Genomic DNA, 26,669 nt, shown 5'->3' on the forward strand with positions numbered 1-26,669 from the left:
TCATTATCTTATAGTTTCTCATTATGTTGGTGATTCATGCTTCCAAGTCTTTGTATGAGCTATTACATCCAAAATGCCTTTTCCCATCTTTAACCACTATTCACCCTATGAAACACTCAAAACCCAGCTATGTCACCTCCTCCAGAAAGCCTTTCCCAACACCCACCGGGGGTCAGGTGCAGCTTCGGTGCAGTTACAGCACCTGTGTTGGGCTCCGTCATGACAGTTTGGTCATTGCTGATTTGTGTATTTCTCTTTCCTATTTGTTCTGTGTCCTTGGGTGCAAGGTTTCATTCATTTCTGTACTTCCAGAAGTTCCATGCTTTGACAATCTGGTAGGACTTGTCAGTTCCATGAGTTGATGCTGCTATGTGGCCAGGGGTCAGATGACCACACTATGTTTTTTGTGTCCAGTATCCACATTAATTGCAAGAATGCCAAGAGTTCTCACTAACCAATGTCCAAACTGTCGTAACTTCCACTGCCTCACTGGCAGACTAAAGAACCTGCCCTTTCCCTACAGCAGGGATGGGTGTGACTCAGAACCCCCAACATAGCTACCGAGAGCATTCTAAGAGTGAGGCAAGGCAAAGGGGATGCTCCTGAGCCCAAGGTGCTGGGGTACGGGACTCCCCTATGGGGTGGTCTTCACACACACTGGTGGCTTGAATTCAGCCCTTGGAAGCTCCATCTTCTGAGTTTGTAAATGCTCCATTCTCAAAGTAGGTGGCTGTACTGGGAGCCTGCCCTGTCACAAGTATTCAGGACCCAAGGCAGGTTGGGGAGAGCCTTATTTTCTCTTGTAGGGGCAGAAAATCACCCAAACCCTAGGTACTGACTTATGAAGACCAGACTCTGGTTCTAGAAAGAGTTGAGACAGAGGGCCAGTTTGTAAGAAATTTGATTATTCAAATTTATTACCATCAAGAATTATGCAATGATGCTGTAGTTCTTCTTAACAAATAGAAAACAGACTGTGTACAACAGTGAACTCTACAGCACTAGCATCCACAAGGTAAAAATGAATGTTTCATCCAACATTACCAACCCTGGATTGTTGATCTTGACTGAGCCTAGCTAGTTTTGGGGATGTCTGTATCACATCCCTTGGCTAAACAGCTATGCACCCTTCCCGCCCCCACTTACCTACCTAGATAGTGCTGCCCAGAGGAAGAGGCCCTCTTCCTGCCCCTCAGCAAGTTGAGATAATAAGGATTGATTATAGTACCATTAAGAGAAGTCCAGTAGTCTTGCCACATTGGTTTATGAGGGCATCTTGAAGAAGTGGAAAGAGTGATTCTCAGGGGGGTTGGAAATCAGCTGCAAACCAGGGAGGGATGTCATCTGGCCCCTGCTCTGAGGAGAGACATGTGCTCCCAGGCCCACTGGCCTGGACCTGAAAGGCAGCTACACCTCTGCTTGGCCCTGAGGTGCGTGGGGCAGGGCCCAACCCTGATTTGTGCCAACTACCTTAGACACATGGTCAGACTGCATGGCCTGCAAACACCACACCTGGCCGCAATGCTGGGGCTAAAAGCAAGGCTCTGTGGGTACAGAGGTCAGCCCGGGAGCTCCCTCAGGGACCGCTGCACATGGAACCTCCTCCCCACCCAGGGGTTTGAAGCAAGGCCAGAGGATGACTCTTTTCTTTCTGTCTCTCTCAATTTTTTTGTTGGTTTTCTGTATTTTTGTTTTTGTTTTTTAACCTTTGCAAACACAATGGTGATGAGGCACGCCCTGCCAGGCTCTCCCAGACATGTCTCTGGTTCTGGGCTGTGAATGTTAAACACACACTGGAACAGACGACTGGGGATGTGTATTTCCTATCTTCTCCCCGCCCACCAGTCTGTGGGGTCTAAAAAAAGGGTCTAAGTAAAAACAAAACAAAATTAAAAAAAAAAAAGGTTTCCCTGCACTTGGGTGAAACGGATCTTCTCTGAAGGGCTGGAAGAGCAGCTGGAGCGGCGGTGCCTGGTCCTGCGGCTGAGCCTCCCCTGTGGCCAACACCCCCGCTCCGCAAAGGCAGGCAGCTTTTAGCCTTCAGCAGCAGAAGTCATACAAAAGGGACCCAGCATGAACTCAAGGAGGAAGAAAAAAAAAAATCCCCAGCCCCCACAGTGGCCCATTCTGCAGTTAAGGATTTGCAAAAGGAAAAATCAGGGAAGAAGCTAGAATCTCTTGATTTCCCCACTTAATGTGTATAAAAAAAGGGGGCTTTGTCCCCCTCCCCACCCCATGAGAAGAAGCATGAGAAACGCGGCAGCAGAACAGAGTTTGAAGCAGGCTCTGGGTGGGCCTGGTAGACAGAGACAGACCCTGGCACCTGCCCACCCACCTGACTGCCTGCCTGCCAGCCAGCCGGTCCCCTCGCCCAGGGCTGCTCTGGGCTGGCTGTTTGGTGCGGCAATGTTCCTGAAACGCTGTGATCCCAGTAGGCTGTGCTCTGCCAGCAACAGCATCCATGGAGGAGGGCTGGACGATGGTCGGTATGGCTCAGAGGAGCTGGGTCTCCCCCGGAGCCCCCGGGTGGGGGCAGCGGAGGAGAGGGGAGCGGTAGTTACGTTGCATAGTGGTCAAAACTGCCGAGGTACTCCAGGGCCGCACGGTAGCACAGCTGGTACTGGTCCTGCCGGGACAGGGACTGGTTAGTGTGGGTGGTGTCTGCAGACATCCCCACCACACTCTTGCCAATGGCATCTACGTTGCAGCCAGTGGCATTAACCTTCAGGAGCTGAGAGCAGGTGCTTGGCCCAGGCAGCTGTCCCAAGTGGTGTCTGTGGGAGCTTGAAAGAGCTTCTGAAGGCTTGTCTCTCTCTCTCCCTTCCTTTTCTCAGATCCCCAGTGTCTCTCTCTCCGTTCCTTTTCCCAGATCCCCACATCAACCTGCCTTCCTTCTACTATCCCAATCACAGTTATCTGCGACCAGACTGTGAATGCACAGGACTGCTCTCCCCAGACTGGTGCCAGGCACACCACGGGTGCCCATTACAGAGCTGCCAAACGAATGAGCACATCTCGCTCATCTCCACCCTGGGACCTCAGGCAGGGCAGGAATGAAACTGTCTATAATGTGAACAGACACATGTCCCAGAGGTCTAAGTGCACTCGGTGGCCAGATTAGTGGGAAGGGCTGCTGCAAGGGTCCATGCCCCTGTGTGGCTGGCCTGCGTACCTCTGTCTGCACCATGGCGGGACGCTGTGTACGGAGGGTCTTCACAGTCTGGAACATGTCGACCACACCCTCGTAGCGCATCCGCTCCAGGACGATGCTCAGAGTGATGAACACTCCAGTGCGGCCCACACCAGCGCTGCTCGGGTACAGGGCTCGGTCAGATGCCTGCCCCCTGCAGAGAGCCATTCTGTCAGCCCCTCGGCCCTGACCTGGCCTTCCACGGGCACAGCCTCACCTGCAGTGCACTGTGATGGGTCCGTCCTGCCCAAACTGCTCCTTGGTCTTGTGCACCTGCCCGATGAAGTCAATGAAGCCCTCACCCGTCTTGGGCACTCCTTGCTCTGGCCAGTCCGTAAACTGGAACTGCCGGATGGTCCTCGACTGCCCATCCTAGGAGAAGGTAGGTAGGGGGATGGGGTTAGGATATGCCTCTGCAGCATCACGAGTCAGGCTAGAGGGGTGCAATGACACAGGCATGCAGCACCATGAAGGTGACCTTGAGGCAATCGTGGAGATCTACTCACAGCCCACGCACCTGTGCCCCCAATGCAGGGTTCCTGTAGCTTGAGTTAAGGTACCAGATACCATGGCCCCACGTGGGCCCAGGTGGTGGGATGAACATTCTCACATGAAACCCCACATACTCTCCTGCCAACACTCACCCGGGCATCTGTGACCTTGAATTCACGCAGGATATACTGAGGCATGTTGTACTCAGCCATCGGGTCTACCACAAAGTACTGGTAGCGGGCGGAACGCTCTGCTGGCCAGTATTGGTGGCACTTCTCCTGTGGATAGAGAGCCCAGCCACCATATTCAGGTGAAAGGGGTCTCCAGGTTTCAGAGAGGCTGGGGCAGGAGATCATAACAATGGGGGTCTGACACTATGCTGATGGGAGGCTGGGGTGAAGGGAGAGAATAAAGAAAGGGGTATCTCTCCCTAGGGTGGCTGGCATTCTGCCTAGGATGGGCGGGCCTTCCCAGGTAGCAAAGTCCAGCTGCGGAAGGGGTGGGCTCACCCTGCCCATCTCCCGAAGCTTGGTCAGCATGACGATGATGGTGGAATTGTGTTCCCACAGCATACGCCAGAAGTCTTCGGTGCTTTCAGCCAGAGGGCCCTGTGTGGCTATGTAGGCTTTCTGCTGTCTGGGGGTAGACATAAGACTGGACATGCTAGAGCTGCTGCCACCCCCAGGCTTTCCCCTAAGACTGCTCTGTCCCTCCAGGAAGCCCTTACTGTTCTCCCCAACCCACCCTAGTCTTCTGGACTGACCCTACTCTGCTGCCCCCCAGCTAGCCAGGCACTGGCCTGAGAACCCATGAGGCATGGGGGAGCAGGACATGAGGCAGGCATAAGCATGCTGACCTATAACCATCCAGGAAGCTGGCATTGATGTAGTCAGAGCCCTCCACCCCACGGATGGGCTGCAGACCCACGCGTGTCAACTCATAGGGCATGATGTTCACCAGGCGATTCTTGAACTTGTTGCAGGGGAGGTTGGCACTGATGAAGCGGGATGTGTGGGCCTTGGAACTGGCCAGCAGCTGGTGAGAGGGTGGGGCTAGTCAGACCTGGCTTCCTGTAGGGACCACCCCCGTGACCCTGCCTGGGCCCCTGGAGTCCTACCTTGAACTCGAGCTCCATTGCAGTAACACTCTCTCCAGGAGGCACTTGGCCCAGCTTCTGGATATGGGCATAGAGGTTGCGTGCAGGCACCTCTGTGTGCCCACAAGTGGCGGCCTCCAGCAGTGCCTCGTGGATGAACACGTACTGGTCTTCTGTCTGCACCATGTAGTTCCGCTGCGACCGCATGCACGTCACATGGCCGTAGATGTCGACGGTCTTCTCATGCTTCATACGTTCCAGCATGGCGTCGATAACGATGAAGCAGCCCGTGCGGCCCACACCCGCGCTGCAGGACACCAGCTCAGCGTGAAGCAGGAACCCCCCACCCCCTGCCCCCTACCCCTTTGGTGGCACCAGGCCCCCTCACCTGCAGTGCACCACCATGGGCCCTGCATCTAGCGGGTTGCAGGCCTTGACTCGGCGTAGGAAGGCCAGGATGGGGGTCGGGTACTCAGGAACCCCGTGGTCTGGCCAGGCCATGAACTGGAACTGACGCAGCTCCCGCTTCTCACTGGAGCCGCTCTGCGGAGAGACATGGGAAAGACCATATGACTAGAAGACGGCTGGCCAGACTCAGGCCAGAATGACCTGTACTTCCAGGGCGGCTTGGAGGAGCCTGTGCTGCCTTCCCGACATATTCCACAAGATCCACAGGCTGCCCACGCTGGCTCCCACTCTCACCCCCAGCATACCACACTCAGGCCTGGGCCAGGAACACGCGCTGAGGCAGGACTGTACCTTGTGGAGTGCGAAGGTGCGTACGGTGTATGTAGCCAGTTCCACTGTGTCCAGTAGGGTCACCTGAATGAGGCCATAGGTCTCAGTGCCTCGGGCTGGCCAGTACTGATCACACTTCACCTGTGGAGGGACAAGCAGGGCAAGGTGTGAGGGTGGGAGGTGAGGATGGGGAGGCTGGGGGATGCTGAAAGGCTCAGTCCAGTGAGGACTGCATGGGCAATAGCAGGTTGGAAGTTCTAGCCCATTGGGCTGTGCACTCCCCAACCTTTCCAGCTCCCCCAGAGGACCACATTGGGTCCTCGTATCACACCCTCACCCCAGCCTTGCTGGTGGAATGAGGACCATAATTGAAAATTATTTATTCATGGTCAGATCGTACCAGGCACACTTTCTGCCAAATTTACCCATAATGTTTATGCGCCATTTTCAAGCTCTGTAAATTTTATGTTCCAGTCAATGCTTTGCAGTACAAAGGCAGATAACGGCAGCTCTTTGCGCTAATTAGCTTAGAAGTGTTGATGCCCCAGGAACACACCAGCATCTGGGGAACATGGGAACATCCTGGGAACATCCCAGCAACTGGGGAACATATGAACATTCCCAGAAAAGGACAGCATCTGGCAAAACGCATTAACATCCGAGGAACCCACTAGCATCTGGGGAACATAATAATATCATTAGGAGCATCTCAGGAACATCATGGAATCCGGAGAACATGTGAATACCCCAAGGAAGCAACAGTATTTGGGGAATCCCCTGAGGAAGAGCTTCCCACAGGGGCAGCAGGAAGTGCCTCAGGACCCCAGGTGCTGAGCCCTTGCTACCCCCACTTCCTGCAGGGCCTGCTCGGGCTCACCCGGGACTTCTCTTCCAGCCGCGTCATCATGACCACGGTGGCCGTGCGCTGCTCCCACACCATGCGCCAAAAATCGCCCATGGTCTCAGGCAGCGGCCCCTGGGTGGCAATGTAGGCGTTCTGCTTGCGGTAGCCGTCGATGTAGTTGGCATTGATGTAGTCACTCCCGGGGACACCTGTGGACAGGGGAGTGGGGTGGGGGGCGCATGCATGATTCCTGGGCCCCCAGTCCACCCCACCTCCCTTAGGCCACCCCAGGGCTCTTCCGAAGGGTGAAATGTCCCCCCTGCCGGTAAGGGGATGGGACGGGGCCCTGCCCTGGGCTCACCATCAATGGAGGTGAGGATGACCCGAGAATGGTCGTAGGCAATGACATTTGCATAGCGGTTCTTGGGCTTGTTCACCTCCAGGTTTGAATTCTCCCATGTGAACTGCTGGCCAGGGTCAATGGACTACAGAGAAAGGGTGAGGGGATGAAGTCAGAGCTGAGGTCATCTTACACTCAGACTACCAGACGGTGCTCATATCCTGCCTTCGCATCTTAGAACACAGTCGGTCCCTCTATCCCAAGGTGCCAGTAAAGGGGGAAAACAACCTCCCCCAGCTACGTGGCTCCAAGGCTACCACGTCTAAGGGCACTGTCTGTCAGGAAAGTGATGAACCCAAATCTCCCTAGACCATGGTACCAAATCCCCTTGCCCAGTGGAGTAGTTGGGGACTGTGTTACGACAGGGCAAACATCCCTCAAACCCTGCCCCCAGCCAACAAAATGAGAACTCGGAAGAAGGAAGCAATGGTGGCCACTTCTGCAATACCAGACACTACCTAGGGCTCTGGACATCCACTGTACCACCTTGCCTGGTGCTACTGCTACTTCTCTGTTCCTTCTCTGTCTCTTCTCCTTCTTCCTGCTCTTCCATTAGATAAGACAAAAGAGCTCTTCCAAGGTTCATTTTGGGACCTTCTCTCTTCTCACTCTTTTCCAGATGACCTCATTTGTTCCTAGGATTCTCATATTCATAGGCTGGAGCTACCCAGAACCTCAGCTGCAGCCCAGATCTCTCCCTTAAGCTCCAGATCTGAATGTCCAACAGCCACATGGAGATCCCACGGGTCCTTCAATCTCAACACTTACAGAGTTCAGCAGCTTCCCCTCCAAACCTGGCTCTCCTGCTGGGACTGCATTTCAGTGAATGGCATCAGTGTCCATCAACCCAGAAGCCCAGGCCAGAGTCCTCCTCAATAACCCCTCTGCACCCTGATCCAATCAGCCACCAAGTCCTGACTCTAAATCCCCACTGACTCACTACAACCTGCTGCTGCTGCCCTAGTCCAAACCAGCCAACTCAGACTCAGTATGTCCCTGCCACTTCCCTCTTGCCCTACTCTGACCCACACTTTATCCTGCAGCCAGGACAATCTACCTAATGTGCAGCTCCAAATATCAATGTCCTGCTCAAATGCCTTCCATGACTCTTCATCATCTTGGATAAAAACAATAGCTGAGTTTCAGTGGGAACTGACTGTATCTGGCACTGTTCTAAGTACTTTGCATTTCCCTCATCAAATCCTCATATGAGGTAGGCTCCATCACTGTCCTCATCGGACAGATACAACCTGGAGTTCTCAGCACAGCATCAGCATTGCTGCTTCCATGAGACCCATCGGTACAACACACCCCTCAGCCTGCTTCAGTGCTGTGAGCTACCTTTTCCACACATCTGTCAAACTGAATATTATGGCACATTGCCATATTAATGTATTCAGTGCTAATTCTCTGACTATATGTCTGTGTGTCCACTGTCTGGGCTCCCTGATGGCAGTGATAGTGGTTACATGTCTCCAAACCCCAGCCCCCAGCACAGAACTGGCACACAGTAAGTGCCCCCAAAATGTGTGATGAATGAGTAAAGGAACATGAATGATAACAGAGCTATGGGATCTTGGCAAGGGCCCAGGTGGCTGGTCTTCCTGGAGGAGGAGGGTCTTGCAGGGAGAGTTCAGACAGGAGGAAAGAAGTAGGTAGAAGGTGGAAGGGGGATTCTGTGAGCCAAGGTGAGAAGGTTGCAACAAGTCTGGACAGCAAGGCCGAGTACAGAGGCCTGCGGTGCTGGAGCAATGTGACCGATGAAACAGCAGGAGTGGGAGATGAGTAGCGACAGAGGACCACAGAAGGCTTTCCTTGTCAGAGAAAGAATGGAAGGCAGGGAGACCAACTCACAAGCTTCCTTACCCGTACAGCACAGCCTTTTGCAAAGCAAGGTCCAGCAGGTGCCCTACAGGTGGAGGCAGTGTGGACTGCTTGCAGCAAACGAGTTCATCAATTTGCCTGCCAAGCTCAATCTCCTGTTTGGAAACCCGGTCCATAGCCCTTAGGAACCTACCTGGCCCACAGCTCTTGGAAAGGGAATTCTGGTACCCTATGATGTGTCCCCTAAACATAGCTAAGGGCAGACATCTGACTAGAAGGGAAGCAAACTCGCAGATTTAGGCTGAACCAACCCATCAATCATCTATCCATTCGTCACTGACTGAGGGTGAATTCTGTGGCAGGCCTGTGATAGATGCTGGGGAAATTTGAGGTAGGCAAGGCAGAAAAACTTCTCTTAGAGGTAGGTCTCCTTTACCATGTCCTCTCTTACAAAGCCTCTCCCCTGGTTGGGTGGGGGTGGGGTACAGGAAGACATTCTAAATCATCCTCTGCCTCGGCTGTGGAGTGAGATCGAAGCCCTCAGAGCCTAGGCTGACGGAACAGAGTTCTGAAGTCAGAACACCCAGCACACAGGAGTCAAATTCTGAGTGAGATGAGCATGCAGAGGGCCCCAAGCCTGGCCCTTTGCTCACTGAAGGTTTGGGCAGCCTGAGCAGCAAGCCCCAAGTCCGTTGGCTCCCCAGTGCCTGCATGTGTGCCATGCTGACTATAAATGTGCACACACGAATATGCAGGACCCACGAGTCAGCAGGCCCAGGTTCGAACCCTTGTTCCACCGCTCAGCAGCTGTCAGACCTTAGGGGAGTCGAGTTCCCTCTCTGAGCCTCAGCTTCCTCATCTGTGAGAGGGGGGCGATGATGGCACCCATTTCACAGGGCTGTGGGGAGCATGCCATGTGATGACACATGCAAAGCGCACCTGGTGTGGCTTGCAGTAAGCTCCTGAATGCCAGCTGTCATGGCTATTATTATTGGTTTGCGCCTGTGTGTCTGTCACCTTATGTCTGGGCTTCTGTTAGCCTATGGGCATGTCTAAGAGTCCAGATTCAGGGGCTGTTGAAGCCTTTTAGAGCATCTCGTGCAATGACCACCAAAGGATACTTATAAGCACAGACCCCTCTTCTTGGGGTTCTGGGAAGCCTGGAGCCCCCTACCGACAGCTAGGGCCTAGGGTGAGACCCCAGACCTTAGAGAGGACAGGAACTGGCCCAGGGCCAGGCTCAGGGCAGGGGGTAGGGGCATCTCACCTCATACTCCTGGGAGAACTTGAGACCATCATTGGCTTTGAGACGCTCGATGTTGTCCGCCAGGTCAGTGATGGGGATGGGTGGGTGGTCTCTCATACCTGAGGGGGGCACACATGGGTAGTCAGCAGGAAATCTGAGTGGGGTGGTGAAGACAGCCCCAATGCAGGTATGTGCACATGTGAACATGTGTGACATGGAGCACTCGGCACTGGTGGCATGGAGACAGCAGCACATGCGGCAACAGGATGGCAGAGCACACGGCGGCTAAAGGAGGGGAGGGTCCCAGAAGGGAGTGTGTGTGTGTGCTGTGAATATGTGGCAAGGACCAGGGACCGTGACACAGCACCAAGTAGGGGCACCAGGGCCCCACCTGGCAGGCTCCGCTCAGGAGGGACGATCCCCAGGCTGATGGAACCAGGGGTGTGGACCTCTGCAGCCTGCATGCTGCCCCATTTGCCCTGCCTGTGGGAGCCCTCCTGCCCCTCAATGGCACCAGCCACCATGAGAAAGACTCAGTGAAAACATGGTCCCAGGCACTGAGGGTGTGGATGGAATCTGCACAATGGTACACAGACAAGGACAGAGTGATGGAGAGGAACAAGAAGAGAGAGGCACAGCCAGAGCACAGGGGAGGCACACAGAGAGGGGTGAGATGGAGACAGGAGGTGGGGCACGCAAAGAGGTGGAGACAGGGACCAGCAGGAGAGAGAATGACAGAACTGGATGAAGGAAGTTGGGGAATAAAGGATAGAAAAAGAAAAAGATGAGGAGACAGTGAGGGGGAGTGGGGAGGGGAAGGAAGAATTCAAGGAGGGAGGGAAGCTATGGGATGAAAAGAAGGAGAGGAGTGGGAACAGACACAGAAGCCAAAGTATCCCCCAAACATGGGAACTTTGAAAAACTAACTTGAGATATTCGGGCAACTGGGGGCACTGGAACCTGCAGAGAAAAAAACAAAAACAAAACAGAAAACAAACGGGGCAAGAGAGCCCGTTATCCCTTTTTGGTTCGAAGGTCATCAGACATGATGGTAGGGTGGACAGCAAGTAGAAAGGGCTCAGGAGGGGCTGCAGGAGGAGGTGGAGGTGGTAGGGCAGCGCAGGATGTGGGTGGTGAGCTCAGTCCTCCCAGAGGGCCCGTCCGCCTCCTGAGTAACAGATGGGTCCTCCACCTCCAGGGCTGAGTGCTCCCACACCAGCGGTCTGGGCAGCCTCGGGCCTTTCCAAGACTGAATACTATGTCCATAGTGACTCTTGTCTCCTTTGACATCAAAACTTGGCCTTGGCTCTTTTTGGAGGACTCGGCACTAAGGAAGTGTGCTTTCATACAGAGACGAAGCACAATACGGCGAGAAATTAAATGATGGATCAAAACAAGGGATGTACAGATGCTGACTGCATTATTCTTTCAAGCTTTTCTGTGGGTTTGAAACATATTCAGAATAAAAATTAGATTATGAAAGAAAAAAATAAATGTTTAACTAAAAATAAGAAGGAAACCCTCGGCTTGGAGAGTCCTGCCATCCCTGCCTCCCCTCTTTTGTCCCTCTGGTTTCCAGTTCACCGAACATTCCATGGCAGGTGGCAGGTCCTATGCCAAGTGCTGCCATCACCCTGGGGGCTGCCTCTTCAGGCCAGCAGCCTCTCAGTCCCTTGACCTCTGCACCGTGCCCTTCTCACATTCTTCACCACCAGTGGAGACCTCCCATTCCTTCTTTCTTTCTCAGATCCCTGCCATCCTTTCCCACCGTGATGTCACTTCTTTCCCATCTATCCTGAAAGCCCTGATTTACCCACTAATCCTTCTGATCTATCTCTCTCCTGCCTCTGCATCCAAAGATTGTTTCATTGCGTGCCCCTTGGTGCCTCCCAAACCTGTGCTTTCAGCCCAGGGTGTCTGTGCAGAGCTCCAGACCCAGGTACCACTGGTTCTGAGCATACCTCAGAACCCCTGCCATTACTCAGCCAGGAACCATGGAGCCATCCTCACCTAAAGCATGGATTGGCCCTGAGCCTTGCTGAACACACCTCATTGTGTCCTAGGTCTGCCCTTCCCTGCATCTGTACCTTGACCACCCATGGCCAGGTTCTCAGCACCTTTCACTTACTTGGTGGCCTTCCAGAGAGTCTCCTAGCCCCAATTTCTTTTTCTCCAACTCAATCTCTACACAGCTGCCAGAATGACAGTTATAAAAGACAATTCTGACCATGCCCTCCCCCGTGGAAAATGCTTTAATGTCTTCCTTAAGATGTTACCCCTGAGATAAAAGCTGAACCCCTTGGTGTGTCATTCAAAGCCTTCTATGACTGCACCTTTACTTAACTGGCCACCCCCACCAATCTCAGCTCTTGGCTTTTTTTCTTTTTTAACTTTTAAAATGATATAATATAACATATACACAAAGCAAAGAAAGAAAAAAGGAATAGTTTTCAAAGACCTCTTCAACAAGTAGTTACAGAACATATTTCAGGGTTTGTCATGGGCTACCATACCATCATCTAACTCTTGGCTCTTATGAGCCCCTGGGCCCCCAACTCTGATGCTGCAGAAAACTGAAGTGCTTATAATCAGATGCACAATGAATGCTTCTTCTGCCTATGCTATCTCCACCCAAGGGAACTCCTTTCTGCCCTCTCTTTGCCCAACCAGTGCCCATGCGGCTTGGTATCAACTCTTGGGCTTCTCAGGCCTCCAGGTCCCCACCGTGTCCCAGTGCTTTGACACCTCAGAGATCTGATCATGCCAGATGAAGACTGCCTGCTGCTAGGCCTGCCTGGCTGGCTTGCTATCAGCATATGTGCACTGGGAACTCAGTCACCATGTTGGGAGGAAGCTCAGGCCACATGAAGAGGCCTCGTGTGGGCATCCCAGCCAACAGCCCAGCTAGGCTCCTGCCAATTCTAGTGGCTATCACTGGACCAGATAACAAATAGTCTTGGCTTTGCAGACATATTGCTTCTGTTGCATCCTCTTAGTTCTGCCTCCATAGCACAAAAAAGTGGGCACAGACAATCTATAAGAGAATGGGTGTGGCTCTATTTCAATAACACTTTATGTACAAAAACATGTGGTGGGCCACATTTGACCTTTGAGCCATAGTTTGCTGATCCCTGGTTTACAGGATTCTAGCTCCCAGCCTTCAAGTCTTCTGACTGAGGGCCCAGACTTTCTGGAAGAGACAAGCTGGTCCTCCTGTGCTTGTCTGAATTCTGGGGACACAAAAACCTTGAGCAAAAACAAATAATTATTGTCGTTTTAAGTTACTAAATTTTGGGATAATTTAGTATGTGGCTATAACTAACTTATACATCTGCAGTCTTCTGTATACACGCACTAGTTCACTCATTCCTGCAGGTGTCTGCACGTTCACTTTGTAGACATCAAACAAGAATCCACCATGTGCAGAACACATGGGAAGGGGAGATGAACAAGACCCAGTTCCTGGACCACAATGCTCAGAGATTTTTGCAAGAGGGCAAGTCCAGCCCAGTGTGAGAGTTGCCATGATGAGGCAGCAGAGATGTTCTGGATGCCAAGGAGACACCCGGCTCTGTCTGTGGGGTAGGAGAGGAATGACAGTGGCTGAGCAGGGGGAAGAGCAGGTACCAGCACCTGCTGGGGTCCCTGTCCTGGCATGGTCAACTTGGGCTCAACCTTCAGGAAGGGTGGACGCAGGACCCCACCCCCCTACCAAGATCTGATGGGGCATTTCCCACTGCTAACACCCTGAGCACAGCCCTATTTTCCTTTTTCTTTTTTTTTTTTTTTTTTTTGCATGGGGAGGCACCGGGAATCAAACCCGGGTCTCCGGCATGGCAGGTGAGAATTCTGCCACTGTGACACCATTGCCGGCCCCAGCCCTCTTTTGTGTCCATGTGTAGACACTGGCCAACTGTGGGGGGGACGTGGGCTTTGTGGGGGAGTCTTTAGCCCATATTCTGAGACATCGACTAAAAGCTAAGCAGCTGTGCCTCCCCCGAGAGGCTCCTGGGCCCGGGACAACTGCCCGATACTGATGGAGGATGGTTCCTCAGTCAGCTCAGTCCAAAGAGGACGGGTAAAAGGAAAAGGGCAACAAGGAGGGAACGGGACAGGAAGTGGGGGCATGAGGCCCAGATTCCTCATTAGAGACTCAGTGGCCTGCACAGCAGACCCTGCAGAACTGCCTGGACTAGGGGCAAGTGGGGGCTGCCCTACCTGGGGTCTGGTAGTTGAGCCTGCGCATCTCCACGGGGTCGGAGGAATGGGCCAGCAAGGAGTCCTTCAGCCCAATTGACTGTTCGTCTTTCGATGATGGGGAGTGGGTCCTTTTCCTAAAGAAGCAGAGTGGGGTGGGTGAGAGCCGTGGACAGCAATGCAGGGTGTACTGGCTCACAGGTCCCCCAGTCCATGGTTCTGCGTGCCCCCATCACCCGCATCATCCTTGGGTCTCTGAGCGCAAGGAGCCAGGGGGAGAGCAGCCTCAACATGAGAGAGAACACAGGGTTGGGATGCGAGGGAGACAAGAGTGTGGATGGACAGAGGGGCGGTACAGCAAGGGAGGGAAGAAGGGGTTGCAGAGGCTGGAGTGACTCCTTCAGAGAGGAGGCAGGTCACTGCTGGGCAGTAGCTGCCATCCCTGAGGTCACCACAGCTAGGGCAGCAGGAGCCACCAGGAAGAAACATGCAAATGACACACAGAATACGCAAACACCACAGGGGACTAGGCTGCTGTCTGTCTATCAGGGTACCAGCGTAAATGCCCAGAGCAGCAGGAGAGGGACTGGGAAGGTATCACCCTAGCAGGGCAGTTACCTCCTGCACTGGCCCTAGCTCCCCTGCCTACAAGGACAGGGTCAGAGACAGACTAAGGGGTCCAGGTGCTGCTGTGTACCCAGTGCCACTTCTGCTCTGCAGACGTATGTGTGTTTGGGGAGAGAGACCTTGCATGAGTGTGCATGAGTGTTTCAGGACACACTACCCACTGTTCTGCAGAGAGAGTGCTCTTTGCACATATGCTGGGCTCTCTCAATCTGTTTCAGCACTTAGGTAACTTCTCAGAAAACAGGGAGTCTGGTAGAAGATTCTGGTGAGCTCAGAGTCAGGCTGTGTTCTCAGGGGAAGTGTGTGAAGCTTGCATTAGGCCTGTGCCTTGGGAAAACATCCCCTGAGGGAGATATCAAGTCAACAGAGCCTGCCCCTCACTCTGCTGAGGACATGGTCCTAACCCAGGGATGCAATGAGCTGACTGGAGAGTTTGCTGCTGAAAGCCATAGCCCAGGAGGCTTCCAATGAAAGCATCATCCCTCCCTGCTGGGTACGAAATGTGCAAAGGAATAAAGAGTGAAGGGGAGACGTGTGAAGGGAAAAGGAATGACTCCTACCTTTCTTGTTTACTAGGTCCCAAGAGATAGGCAAGGACAGAAGAAAGGAACAGTCATTGTTTCCACCAAGCACTCAGACCCTCTCATGACAGGGGAACAATGTGGGACCCATATATGGCACCCACATGACATTCATGAGGAGGAGGTTTGCCTCTCCTGACACACCAGGATCCAGACGGGAATAAGAATGGGGCTGAGTGGGTGTGGGGGGCACGTTTCAGGCCCGGCCCCAGGAACAGCCCTTTCCCATTCCCCCTAGGAAGGAGTTAACTTTTCAGGAAGGAGCCACCAGGTCCAGGTCAGGGGCTGGGAAGAGAGAGAGGGCACAGCACAGAAACTCATACGCAGAGATGCCCTCAGACATACGGACCCACATGCGTTCTCCTGACAAGTGTTCACTGACCCGCCTTGTGCTCAGCCTTGCACTGGGTGCTGGAGACTCAGCAGACTCAGAGGCAGGCCCACGGATGTTTCCAAGTGAAGCTTCACAGGGAGGTGAATTACAGGGAAGGGGTAGAGGCCACCGAAAGCCTCATGGGGCATCAAAGCCTGGAACTGTGTTTTGAAGGAAGAGATGGCAGCTACCAGCTGAGTAGGGAGAGGAAGAGCTGTAGAGCTGGAGAGGGTATAGCCTGAGCTGGCCTGGGTGCTGCAGGTGGTTCAGGGGGATGATGTAAGGGGTGTGTGGGGGGTTGATTGACAGGCATACAGCAGCTAGGTGGCTGACGGTCAGGCTTTATCTTAGAGCCACCACAAGGTTTTTAACGGACGGCGGCAGAGCCCTTCTGGCTGGGAGGGGGATGGATGGGAAGAAGAGACTCTGAAAACAAGTCTCTGCAACTACCCGAGAAAGAAAGCTACTATGTGCCAGGTTGCCAGTATGCGCTGCAAGCACGTTATTCTGGGGAGGGGAGGAGGGGCACATTCCAGCAAGACTGAGGACATGGAAGGGTGGCTCTGGGATCTCTGGATGTGCTCTGTCCATGGAGAGAGGGGGCTTGGAGGGAAGGTAATAGGTTCAGTGTTAAGGACACCCTGAGTCTGAGAGAGTCATAGATGATGGTCACAACAGGCACTAAATAGGTATCAATTAAGTGAAAGTCCATGTACAGGTGGGGTTGGAGCTGGTCTGACCTTTCTAGGCCTAAGCAGGAGAAAGAGATCTGGAAGTCATCCAGGAATGGTGGGAGAAGGAAGGTGCTTAAGATACGAGAGCAGGAGAAGGTGGTTGTCTTGAAGCTGAAGAGGAGACAGATATCCTCACACCCACTGACACAGACAGACACATCCAGGGATGCAGGTGGACCAGCCCTCTGTGAAGCTGCAGCTCCTCCCCACGCCCAGACTAACACACACAGAGGTTCCCCCACCTCTCTAGGGTGTGTGTGGGCAGGTAGACAAACACACGTGAGTGTGCACACACACCCTGCTTCTGCTCTTCCTGGCTGCCCCTTCTGTGCATGGACCACGCCCAGGAGCCCCTGAGCGCGGTGCTCACCTCTTGAACAGGAGGATGGCGATGACAATGAGGATGATGAGGATGACTGCCAGGACAGGGCCCGTCACCCACAGCATCTCGGGCTCCTCCTGCTGCTGGGCTGGTGTCACCTGGACCACAATCTCATCCGAGTAGGGGCTGGAGGCGTAGCGCTTCTGCAGTCCAAGGAAGGAAGGGAGTGGGCTGTGAGCTCTAGGTGAGATCTCCTACCCTGGGATACAGGGCTGGCTGGGCCTGCTCTCCTGGGCCCTAAGAAGCTGACCTATGCTTCGGGGCTAGAAGCCTAGGGGCTAGTAAAGGTCTGACTCCCTGGGTCCTGTGTTTTAGGATCCCAAATGCAGGTTCTTGGGCTGACCCACACCTGGGATCTCACGGTGTTTGAGACTGGCTTTGGCTTGGGGTCAGGCCTGGGGTCTTGAGGCTGCTGGGCTAACCGGTCCTGAGTTCTGGGCTTGGGTGCTGTCAGGATGCTGACAGCCAAGGTGGCTCAGACAGACCTGGTCCACGGGTTCCTTCAGGGAGGCAAGCACAAAGCACTGGTAGCTCAGGTCCGGAGTAAGGGGTCGGTTGTAGAAGCCCCTGTAGCTCTTCTTGTCCCCCAGTGTGAAGGTCTCAGGGAGCACATCCACCTGAGCAGCCACGTATGGCTTTAGTCGCTCTGTCTGCCGCCGCCGCCGCCGCTCCCCGCCGCCCTGCTCGATGGCCTCCAGAAGCTGACAGAGTGGAGCATGAGAGTCAGCGCAGAGCCAAGGAGCTCTCCACCTTGGGGGGGGACTGGTCTGGGGACACTGGCTTCCTGAGCTGAGACCAATGCTCCCCTTCCATGTAAGGGACCTGTATTCTGCAAGGGACCACCCTTGCAGAATAAAGCGCGACACTTGACACTGACCCGCCACTCCTCCCTGCCAGCAGTAAGAAGAGACCCTAGGGGAAACCTGCCCTCATCTTAACTAGAGAGGGTACTTCTACACTGGTTGTATGAAGGGGAGGGGAGGACTTTCGACGTCCTAGGGGACTATAGGCTGTGAGGCTCCCCTCTGTGTGGCTTCTAGATCCGAGGGACTCTCTCACATCCGCAGGGCTGGGGATTCTCTAGACCTGCAGAGACTTCACTGTTACTTCCCACCCCAGGGGACTCTCGGTAAACGCCTCCAGGGATTCTTTGTACGTCTTCCAGGAGCTCTCTGAGAACTCCCAGAGGGGTTCTCTGCCGATCCCTCTCCCCAGAGTGGGGAAGGCGGCCCGCTGCAGCAGCCAAGAGTGCTTTCAAGTACGGAAGTGCATTTAAGGGGAGTCCTGGGGACCGTGCTCAGGGCAGCGAGGTCACCACCAACCACGCAGCAGGCCTGCGTCACCACAGGTGCTGCCGCGTCCCCTCCCTGGGCACCTCGTCCAGCTCCAGCTCCTCAGGTGTGCTCCATCGTGGCGCCAGCAGGCTCCCGCCCACACGGTCGATGGGCACCACCACCACGTAGAACCACCTAGGTGGGCAGAGGGGCGTCAGGACCACCACTGCCCCGTGCACTCCGGCTCCACCCTTCCTCCCGGAGCCTCGCTGGCACACCTGACGAGCGAGGTGTCCTGCACACGGGGCATTGAGAGGGTGAAGCGGCCGTCCTCAATGTAGGCTGAGGCGGGCAGTGGCTTGTGCGGCAGGAGGTCGGGGGCCGTGCGGATGGACACGAGGTGCTGCAAGCCGCCCGCGCTGCTGCCACGGCTCATCAGCACAAACGAGTATTCCGTGTTTGGCTGCAGGTCTGCGATCAGCTTCCGCATTGAGTGCCCGTCCACTTCCACACTCTGCCCATTGTACAGAATCTGCAGGGGCCAGACAAGGCAGGGTGGCATATTTGGGGGCGGCTCCCCACCATGGGCTACACACTCTTACTAGGACCCTGCTCCCTAAACATGCATGCACATGGGTAGGGATCGGGATGACGGCATGCAGCAGGCCCGTGTAGAAGGAGACAGGTCCCACCTTGAAGGGTACAGGAGACTTGTAGGAGTCAGGAACTTCCCAACTGAGCAGCACAGACGTCTTCATTGCAGCTGCCACGCGGAAGTTCTTGGCAAATACTGTGAAGGCATAAAGAGGGAGTCAGCTCTGACTGGGTGGCTGAGGTGGGGTAAATGGGGCCAGAAGCCTGCCCACTGGTCTGAGGGGGCAAGGGGTTCTGGAATGGCTAATAATACCAAGCACCTCCACTCCAGCCAGCTTCACACTGCACAACTCAGCGCCACACAGTAGAGCACCAGACAGAGCTGTCACAAGACTGCATAGGCAGAATCTGCTGGCACTCTTGGGTACAAGCTTGAGCTCAGACTCTGCTCGTGGCTCCCTGAAGCCAGTGGATTATGGTCAGAAGTATGTATGTGGGCCAAATCAGAGCACAGAGGAGCAAGTTCACTAGAGGTCAGTGGGTCAAGGCTCCGAGAAATTTGAGCCACACACCAAATGTCAGTAGGTTGCACACCCAAGAACAGTGATGCAGTCAAAAGAGATCAGCAGGTCATGGTCACAAGAGATTAGAAGGTCACACAGCAGAGGTCAGTAGGTCAAGGACAGCAGAGGTCGGGAGCCACACACCCGAGACTATGGCGCCTGTTTCACTAGAGATTAGTGGGTCATGGTCAGGAGAGATTGGAGGGCCACACAGCAGAGGCTGGCGAATCGGGCACCAGAGGTCAGTGGGTGAAGGAGAGCAGAGGTCCCCAGGTGTAGTCACGCGGGGGCAGGCACTGACGTGCCCGCAGCACACACCTTGCTCCACGGGCATGGTCCGAGACTGGATGCTGGGGCTGAGCGGGCCAGCGCCTTTGCTGGTGCGTGCACGGACCTTGATGTCATAAGTGGTGTCTGGCTTGAGGCCAGAGAGCGTAAGGTGGGTGTCTGCAGTGACACCGTACAGCTCCTGCTGGCTGTTGATGTCACGGTACACCACGGTGTAGTTGGTGATGCGCCCATTCCTTTCTGCCAGCACTGGCGGCTCCCAGGCCAGGTCGGTGGTGGACGTAGTCAGCCCCACCACGCGCAGGCTTTGGGGGAAGCCGCTGGGCACGTCCTCAGGGGTCGTGATCTCCTTCTCGAACTCCTCGCCTAGGCCGGCCCGGTTCTTGGCAGCCAGCCGGAAGACATAGGTGGCACCCTTGTGCAGGCCGGTGACCGTGAAGTGTTGGTCGTCCTTACCAAAGTCCATGGTGTTGGGCCGCGCCTCGTCGGCCCGGCGGTACTGCAGCCGGTAGCCCAGCAGCTCGCCCGGCAGCTCCTTGGGTGGGTGCCACTGCAGCAGGGCGGTGTTCATGGCTGTGGTGCTGACCATCATGGTAGGCCGGCCTGGGACTGAACAACCACGCATGGGGCTCTGGCACTGCCCTCCTCGCTGCCCCACCTTCGGCTCTGTTCCTGGGCCCTCACTTACCTGCCCCTGTCGTGGTGACAATTTTAGGCTTGCTGCGGGCGCCATCCCCCTTGGTGGTATAGGCAGCGACGGTAATGGAGTAGGTGGTCTCTGGGGTCAGGCCACTGATGGTGGTTTCCTGAGGGAAGAGAAGGGGCTGTTCCTATCTCAGGAGAGCAAGGAGAGACCCTGCCAGCCACCTCAGGCCTCTGGTGGGTGGGATGCTTCCCCAGGGGAGAGATCCTGGGAACCTACAAAGTTGGCCTCAGCTGGAGGCAGGGCAGGTAGGTAGGAGGTGTGTCCAGGAGGACTCCATCCATCCCACGAGCTGCACGCCTTGGAGAGGACAGTTCATTCCTCTTTGCAAGAGAGAACAAAGGGCCATACTGTTTCCTTCACTCTGATATGTAGAGAAAACCTCCAGAGGTCTGTGCATACAAGCACACGGAGGGCACAGGACACTGCATGCACATGTACAGCCTGCAGCTCCTCTTGTGTAAATCGGGACAAGGCCACCCACAGAAAGGCAGGGGCAGGGCACTAATGTGGAGAACCAGGCCTGCTCCCACCAGAACCCGACCCAGGCCACTGACTTGGTGACACTTCATCCCCTGCAATACGTTTTCTCATTTGATAAATGAGCTAGAATTTATCTGCTGATACATGGGCTTCCCTGTCTGTTTCCAGCTATGCCTGAGAAGACAGCTAGGATGGCTTCCTCCCACCCCGGCAGACCCAGCCCATCTTCCCGTCTACAGCAAAGGCATCACTTCTGGACATGCGGAGAAACACCACGAGAGGCCAGTCCACGCCACGCCACACAGAGGGGAATAGTGGAAAGGAGGGAGGGAGGCTACCGTGCAGTAGGAACAGAGCTGTCACCACCAACCCTGCTATCCCTCCAGCTCTAAGCCTCAGGTGGTGCCCCTGCAACCACCGCCTCCTGTGCCTGCTGGAGGGTCTCCCAGGGATGGGGCTCCAGAATGCACCAATGCCAGCACCCGGCTCCCCAGACTCCCCTCTCAGCCTGGGCCAGGGAACAGGTGATTTTTCACTCCAGGGATCAATAAGGCCTAACGACCAGGATCGGATTTAACTCCATCCCTGTCTGGCCGGAGCAGGGGCCAGGCCCTGGTCGATCATGAACACTGGCCTCAAATTGCAGCTCGACAGGCGAGAACTAAGGATTAGAGGAAATGCCAATTGCTGCTCAGCTCAGTGTCCGTGCCTACACGCCAATTTTCTCCGGATGTGGCTGGGGCCCTGTGGATCTTGGCAGCTCAGGCTGGGAGGAAGGTGGAGAGGGGGAGTGTCCCACGAGCCCAGCCTGACCCGCTCGCACACCTTACTTACATAGTCCTCGGACTCCTCTGGCTGCCACTGACCGCGGAAGAGGGAGAGAAAGGGAGACAGGATGGTGAAGGATTTGGCCTGGCCTTGGGTGGGGAGACGGAGGCCTAGGACCTCTGAAGGGCTTCCCAAGGGGTGACACTGCCAGGACCATGCCCCACCATAAGATCACAGCCCCTGCTTCACAAACACCAACTGTGTGCACCAGGGCTGGGTAAGGGGAGCCCTATAGGGGCTGAGACCAGACGGTTGAAACAGGTGCTTGGGGTTGGGATGTCAGTGCCACCTGGAAGTGCTTTGAGGCAGAGGCTGCCAGACATGGGGGTTGCACAGTCTGGGCGCTCAGGGGGATGCAGGAATGAGGTGAACACACGTCCCGGTCTGTGCTTGTTGTGGTATGACTATTTACTGCCTCCTCCACTTTCACTAGAATCCCAGTTGGGACAACACAGCAGTGTCCTAGGAACAGTAAGAGCTGTATTGGGACTGGGATGGGCCAAGAGGCAGGTGGGCTAGCAAGATTACAGAGGTCTTAAAATCCGAGATCAGAGCCTGGAGCTTGTTCTATAGACATAGGATGCTGCTCAGACCTCCGTTCCTTCCTGGAGATGCCTGAGAATCAAGGCAGGAAAGCAGGACTCAGGGCTGACAAGTTTGCAGTTTCTTGTTTCTTGTTTGGGCCACTGGTATACATAGTGTACAAGATGGGGAGATGCAGGGAGCCATACATGTCCATACTATGGTCTCCACACTGGGGTCCTAGGGCACCGTGGGAGCTGGCCAGTACCAGGCCTGGCAAGGGAGATGGCCCACGCCACCTTCAGGCTACAGGGACCGTGGGGTCCCTCTTAGTGTTGATCTGGCCTCTGCCCACACAGCCCCAGTGCTGGGGTGGTCTCAGTTCCTCCTATTCTGGTTTGCTCTGCTGGGAAGTCATTGCAAGGAGAATGTGGGGGAACGCTAAGAAGAGGTCCCTAATGGAGCCTACCTCTGCTCTAGTGTCCCTGCCTGGGAGAGATACAGAACGTCTAGGCCAGGCCTAGGCATGGAGGCTCTCCTGGGTCAGAGGCAGAGTTAAAGAGAAGGAAAGACAAAGAGAATGAAACAAAATGGAGGGAGAGAGAAAAGGAAGGGGTCAGAGAAATGGCAGGGGAGGAGAAAAGGTGGGAGAAGAGAAAGAAATGAAAACACAGAGTCAAGGAGAGAGAGGGAAAGAAATAGAGTGGAAGGAAATACAGAGACCATGAAAAAGGGACAAAAGGAGTAAGAGATGGAGCCAGAGACCACCAGACACAGATACACTTGAGGAGACAGATCTGGCTCCACGTGTGTCTTTTCAGAACTGATGGGAGCCTGGGCTAAGCAGGCAGCACTGTTAGGTGAAGATGGACCCGTTGTGGGTGTCCTTGATGAGGCAGCTCAGGGGACAGCCGGGCCTTCTGCCAGGCTAGGGAATAGGCCCCATCTCTACTGCTGACTTGGAACAGAGTGACCCTGTTACAAGGGGGTCCCAATGGCAGGCCTTCCATCTCCAGGGCACGTCTACCCTGTCATGGGACGTCTGAGGCTTAGTGGACAGAGTCCCTGACCCTCTGCCCAGCTCCCTCCCAAGCCACCTGGTACCAGAAGGGGGCGCCCAAAGGAGGGACTCTGGAACCTACCTCCCCGACTGCAGCTGAGGCTGCTTGAGCCCCTAGGACAGGAGGGGCTGGAGGAAGCCCATTCCAGGAATGTTTCTGGGTGGGTGTGTCTGCTATGTTCCACAAGGAGCCCTCAACTTGCCCCAGGAATGCAGGCGGTCTACAGGCCACCTCCTCCACCCACCTCCACCCCCTCGTTCTCAGCATGGGGCAGGTTTGAGAGGAGGAAGTGAGCACCCTCTGGACAGGAAGGACTTTTGCTTCAGAGGGCTGAGCCTGGCCGGGATATGAAGGCCCCGTCTGTTTGTGTGGGTGAGTCTACCCCCAAGCATGGCTTGTACACACCGGGGACATGTCTGAACCTCTGCTTCCAACCTGGATGAGGAGAGCATGTGGGGTCCAGAGGGAATCTAGCCCCAACCCCAGGACTGGCTCGGTGCTGGCCCCTGTGGGGATCCCCAAGACCTTGGCTATGGATGGCGGGACTATACCAGGGGTTAAAATTCTTCAGCAGAGTACTGTGGGAGGGGGATTTTCTAGGGGTCCAGTGATTGGCATCTTATGAAAGCTCAGCCAGTCACTGGCTGAGTGATTCTAGATCAATCCTGTTACCTCTCAATACCCCAGCTTCTCCATCTGAACTGCAAACCAGCTCTCAGAATACCCCAGGTGGACTCACCCCAACTCACAGGCAGAACCATCACCCTCCAGAAGATGAAGTGCACAGAAGGCCATGTGAAGCTGGTGGGCCTAGGGCTTGACAGCAAACCCAGGGGCTGAGCCAGCCTCTCGGGGCAGGAGCAGAGCAGCAATGGTCCCTTGGGGAGTGTGCAGTCTAGGGGCTCTCCCTCCCGCTGCTTCGGGGAGGTGAGGGTGCTCATTCTGGAACTGTCTCGGAGGTAGGTGGATCTCAAAAGTCCAGCCTGACTATCCCAGTCAATGTGTTTCTTGCAGACCACAAAGAGAGGTAGGGTGGGTTAGGGGTCTGAAGCCTGGACAGGGAATGGCAATGGAGGCCTGAGCTCTGTGGGGACAACCGCGCTGCTAGTGCTGGTGGCTGAGCCACAGAGATGAATGCAACTAGAACCATTACCAGGGCAGATGGGGCTGCAGGTTCTAGGTTGGCACAATTTGGGTACAGCCAAGGGAAAAGAAAAGAGAGTTTTTCTGGACTCTGGAGCCTGGCCCTAACCTCCTGATCCCAGGACCCCCTACCTTGATGCAGCAAAATGCCCCTGGTGTTGCAACCAAGGAAAAGGCAGTTAAGTGCCTAGGATGGCAGGCAAGGGAGGGGAGAGGAAATGGCACGTGCTGATCTCTACTCATCCTTCCACCCAGCCTCCCCTCTGCCCCCATCACCCAATGGCACACCTGGGCCTCGGCCAGCATGACGTCCTGGATGATGGGTGGGCCACGGGGCTCGCCATTCTCTAGGCGCACATAGGTGACTTGGTAGCCACGGATCTGACCATGCTGCTTGTTGGGGACGGGCAGCTTCCAGGAGACGTGCACAGCAGTGGAGTTCAGCGGTTCCACCTCTACCTTCCGCGGGGGCCCACTGGGCACTGAGAGCCGGGCAGAGAGAGAAATCAAGCCTGGTGGCTTCAATGCTGGCTCAGGTAGGCACAGCACCCCCCAGGGCCTTGCCTCTGCACCATTCCCCGAGTAAAAGCCCAGGACAAAGTTTCCTTAGACTGCCTTGCTGAGGAAGGTGGAGGGCTCCCTCTGCCTGCCAGGGGGAAGAACCTACACTAGACCTCTGAATCCCTCTGGCCTAGGGCTGGAACAGGGGGATATAGGAGCCAGGCCTCGACCACCCTAAAGTTAGCACAACCTGTCTCATCTCCTGGGCCCCTAGGCTCTGCCAATGTCTCAATCAGGCAGAGACTTGCTGATTCTTTTTTGAATACCTCTCGCACTTATCTGCCCAATCTAGACTCCTCAAATTTTAAGTGGGGCTGCTTCTTTCTCCCAAGTCTTTTAAGGCTCTGGCTGCTTTGGAGACAGCTCCAAAGGCTGGGGTCTGGGCACAGGATGTCCTATAAGCTACATCTTCCACCGTGGGCAATTGAGCCTGCACCACAAAGATGAGCCTGCCTGGGCTTGGCGGGGGGACGAAAGCCCTGGTATGAGGTGGGTGGTGTCCAAGGCCCAGCACCGCCCCTCCCTTGCCCCCGACAGTGCCACTGCCTACCGTCCTCGTCGGTGCGCACCAGCACCGGGGTGCTCTCAGGACCAGGGCCCACATCTGTGTGTGCCCGCACCCACACCCGATACTCCGTCCACTTCTCCAGGCCCACCAGGTCCCAGCTGGAGTGCTCGTGGCCGATGCCGTCCACCACATGCCGCCCGCGGTCCTCTCCGTCCACCGCCTCGTAGGCCACCGAGTACTGGGTGATGACGCCGTTGCGGCTGTCGGCTGGCGGCGGAACCCAACTTACCCGGACTGTGGTGGAGCCCACGCTCACACATGTCACCTTCTGGGGAGGGGCGGAGGGGGCTGGGGGAAGACAAATGGGGGGAAGCAGGCAGATGGAGGGTGGGGATCACAGGCACGGCAACTGGGTCACAGGGGGCTGGACACTCACCCGGACAGGCTACTCCCTGACGGCTGCAGGGAGCCACCCAGGGCCCCTCTAGGGGCTGCCTCCATGGTGCCGAGACAGCCCGACTCCCCCTGAGCGGTAGGCTCCACACACACAGTGTGACTCCCACACACATATGGCGTCTCCCGCACACACAGGGTGCTACTCACACATATGGTGCTCTCACACACACGGGGTCTCTCCCACACATATGCTGGTTCACACAAAACATGCATGGTATCAGATACACACAAGCATGTGGCTGCCCCACCTCCGGTCAGCCCTGCAGCCACACACTGAGGACGACTGTGTCTGTTACACCTACAGCGGCTCTCTTCTGAGAATGGGTAGTCTCGACGACTCTTTTGGTGTAAGGCTGCCTTGGCCTGGGCTTTCCTGAGCACACAGGTAACCAGAGGACCAGAGAGTGGACAAGAGGTGGCCAGTGGCTCCTGGCGTGGTTTGGAGAAGGCCCACCAGAGGTGCTCTCACTCTGCAGGTCCCTTGGCAGTTAGAGGGCAGGGTCTGTGCCCTCTTTGTGCCCAGTAATATTCCTAAACTCTATTTCTGCTGAGGACTCTGCTGCCAATGCAAGGACTTCTTATCTATCTCAAGAACTTCTCCATCTCAAAAACTCCCTCTCAAGTTTTGCCACCACCCCCTGCCTGGGTGACTTCAACAACCCCAGAGCTCACCCCAAGGGCTTTCTCCTTCACCACACCTGCTGTGGTCGTGCCCTGAACTGCACTGGGCCTACCTCCAACACAGACCCTTGTCTGTCATTCTAGTTCAGATGCTCAAGGCCAGCACTGCGTTCACTCTTTACCCCATTAGGACCCTCCATCCATCAACCCCCTCTGTCCTTACCACCCTCAACATTCAACTCAGACTCCAAGATCTATTGTCTCACCATTCTTACTAATACCCCAAACTCCCTTGCTTCTTTTATCTCTCCATGCCTGGCACACACCCAGCCCTGAATGA

The 26,669-nt window shown here is 55.2% G+C and overlaps 1 protein-coding gene across 4 annotated transcripts in view; it reads right to left on the reverse strand.

The window, feature by feature from the left end:
- Nucleotides 1–888: 888 nt before the first annotated feature.
- The window catches only part of PTPRF (protein tyrosine phosphatase receptor type F), an 86,494-nt gene continuing 60,713 nt past the window's right edge, over nt 889–26,669 (reverse strand). Inside the window, exons 12-34 of one of the 4 annotated variants that reach the window (XM_077149956.1) lie at nt 25,295–25,600; nt 24,472–24,665; nt 21,464–21,490; nt 20,132–20,249; nt 19,474–20,052; nt 18,691–18,788; nt 18,277–18,530; nt 18,100–18,193; nt 17,210–17,425; nt 16,713–16,867; nt 14,049–14,164; nt 9,852–9,949; nt 6,722–6,845; nt 6,394–6,569; nt 5,538–5,657; nt 5,167–5,321; nt 4,800–5,085; nt 4,539–4,717; nt 4,192–4,318; nt 3,835–3,960; nt 3,408–3,562; nt 3,173–3,308; nt 889–2,626 (exon numbers count right to left, since the gene is read on the reverse strand). In XM_077149956.1, coding sequence (XP_077006071.1) covers nt 2,558–2,626; nt 3,173–3,308; nt 3,408–3,562; nt 3,835–3,960; nt 4,192–4,318; nt 4,539–4,717; nt 4,800–5,085; nt 5,167–5,321; nt 5,538–5,657; nt 6,394–6,569; nt 6,722–6,845; nt 9,852–9,949; nt 14,049–14,164; nt 16,713–16,867; nt 17,210–17,425; nt 18,100–18,193; nt 18,277–18,530; nt 18,691–18,788; nt 19,474–20,052; nt 20,132–20,249; nt 21,464–21,490; nt 24,472–24,665; nt 25,295–25,600 — 3,908 coding nt within the window. In that variant the 3' untranslated portion in view covers nt 889–2,557. The remainder of the gene's footprint in view (nt 2,627–3,172; nt 3,309–3,407; nt 3,563–3,834; nt 3,961–4,191; nt 4,319–4,538; nt 4,718–4,799; nt 5,086–5,166; nt 5,322–5,537; nt 5,658–6,393; nt 6,570–6,721; nt 6,846–9,851; nt 9,950–14,048; nt 14,165–16,712; nt 16,868–17,209; nt 17,426–18,099; nt 18,194–18,276; nt 18,531–18,690; nt 18,789–19,473; nt 20,053–20,131; nt 20,250–21,463; nt 21,491–24,471; nt 24,666–25,294; nt 25,601–26,669) is intronic. The other 3 variants (XM_077149958.1, XM_077149957.1, XM_077149959.1) reach the window with 3 other exon arrangements.

The sequence above is a fragment of the Tamandua tetradactyla genome, chromosome 2 (assembly GCF_023851605.1).
Source record: "Tamandua tetradactyla isolate mTamTet1 chromosome 2, mTamTet1.pri, whole genome shotgun sequence".
NCBI lineage: Eukaryota > Metazoa > Chordata > Mammalia > Pilosa > Myrmecophagidae > Tamandua > Tamandua tetradactyla.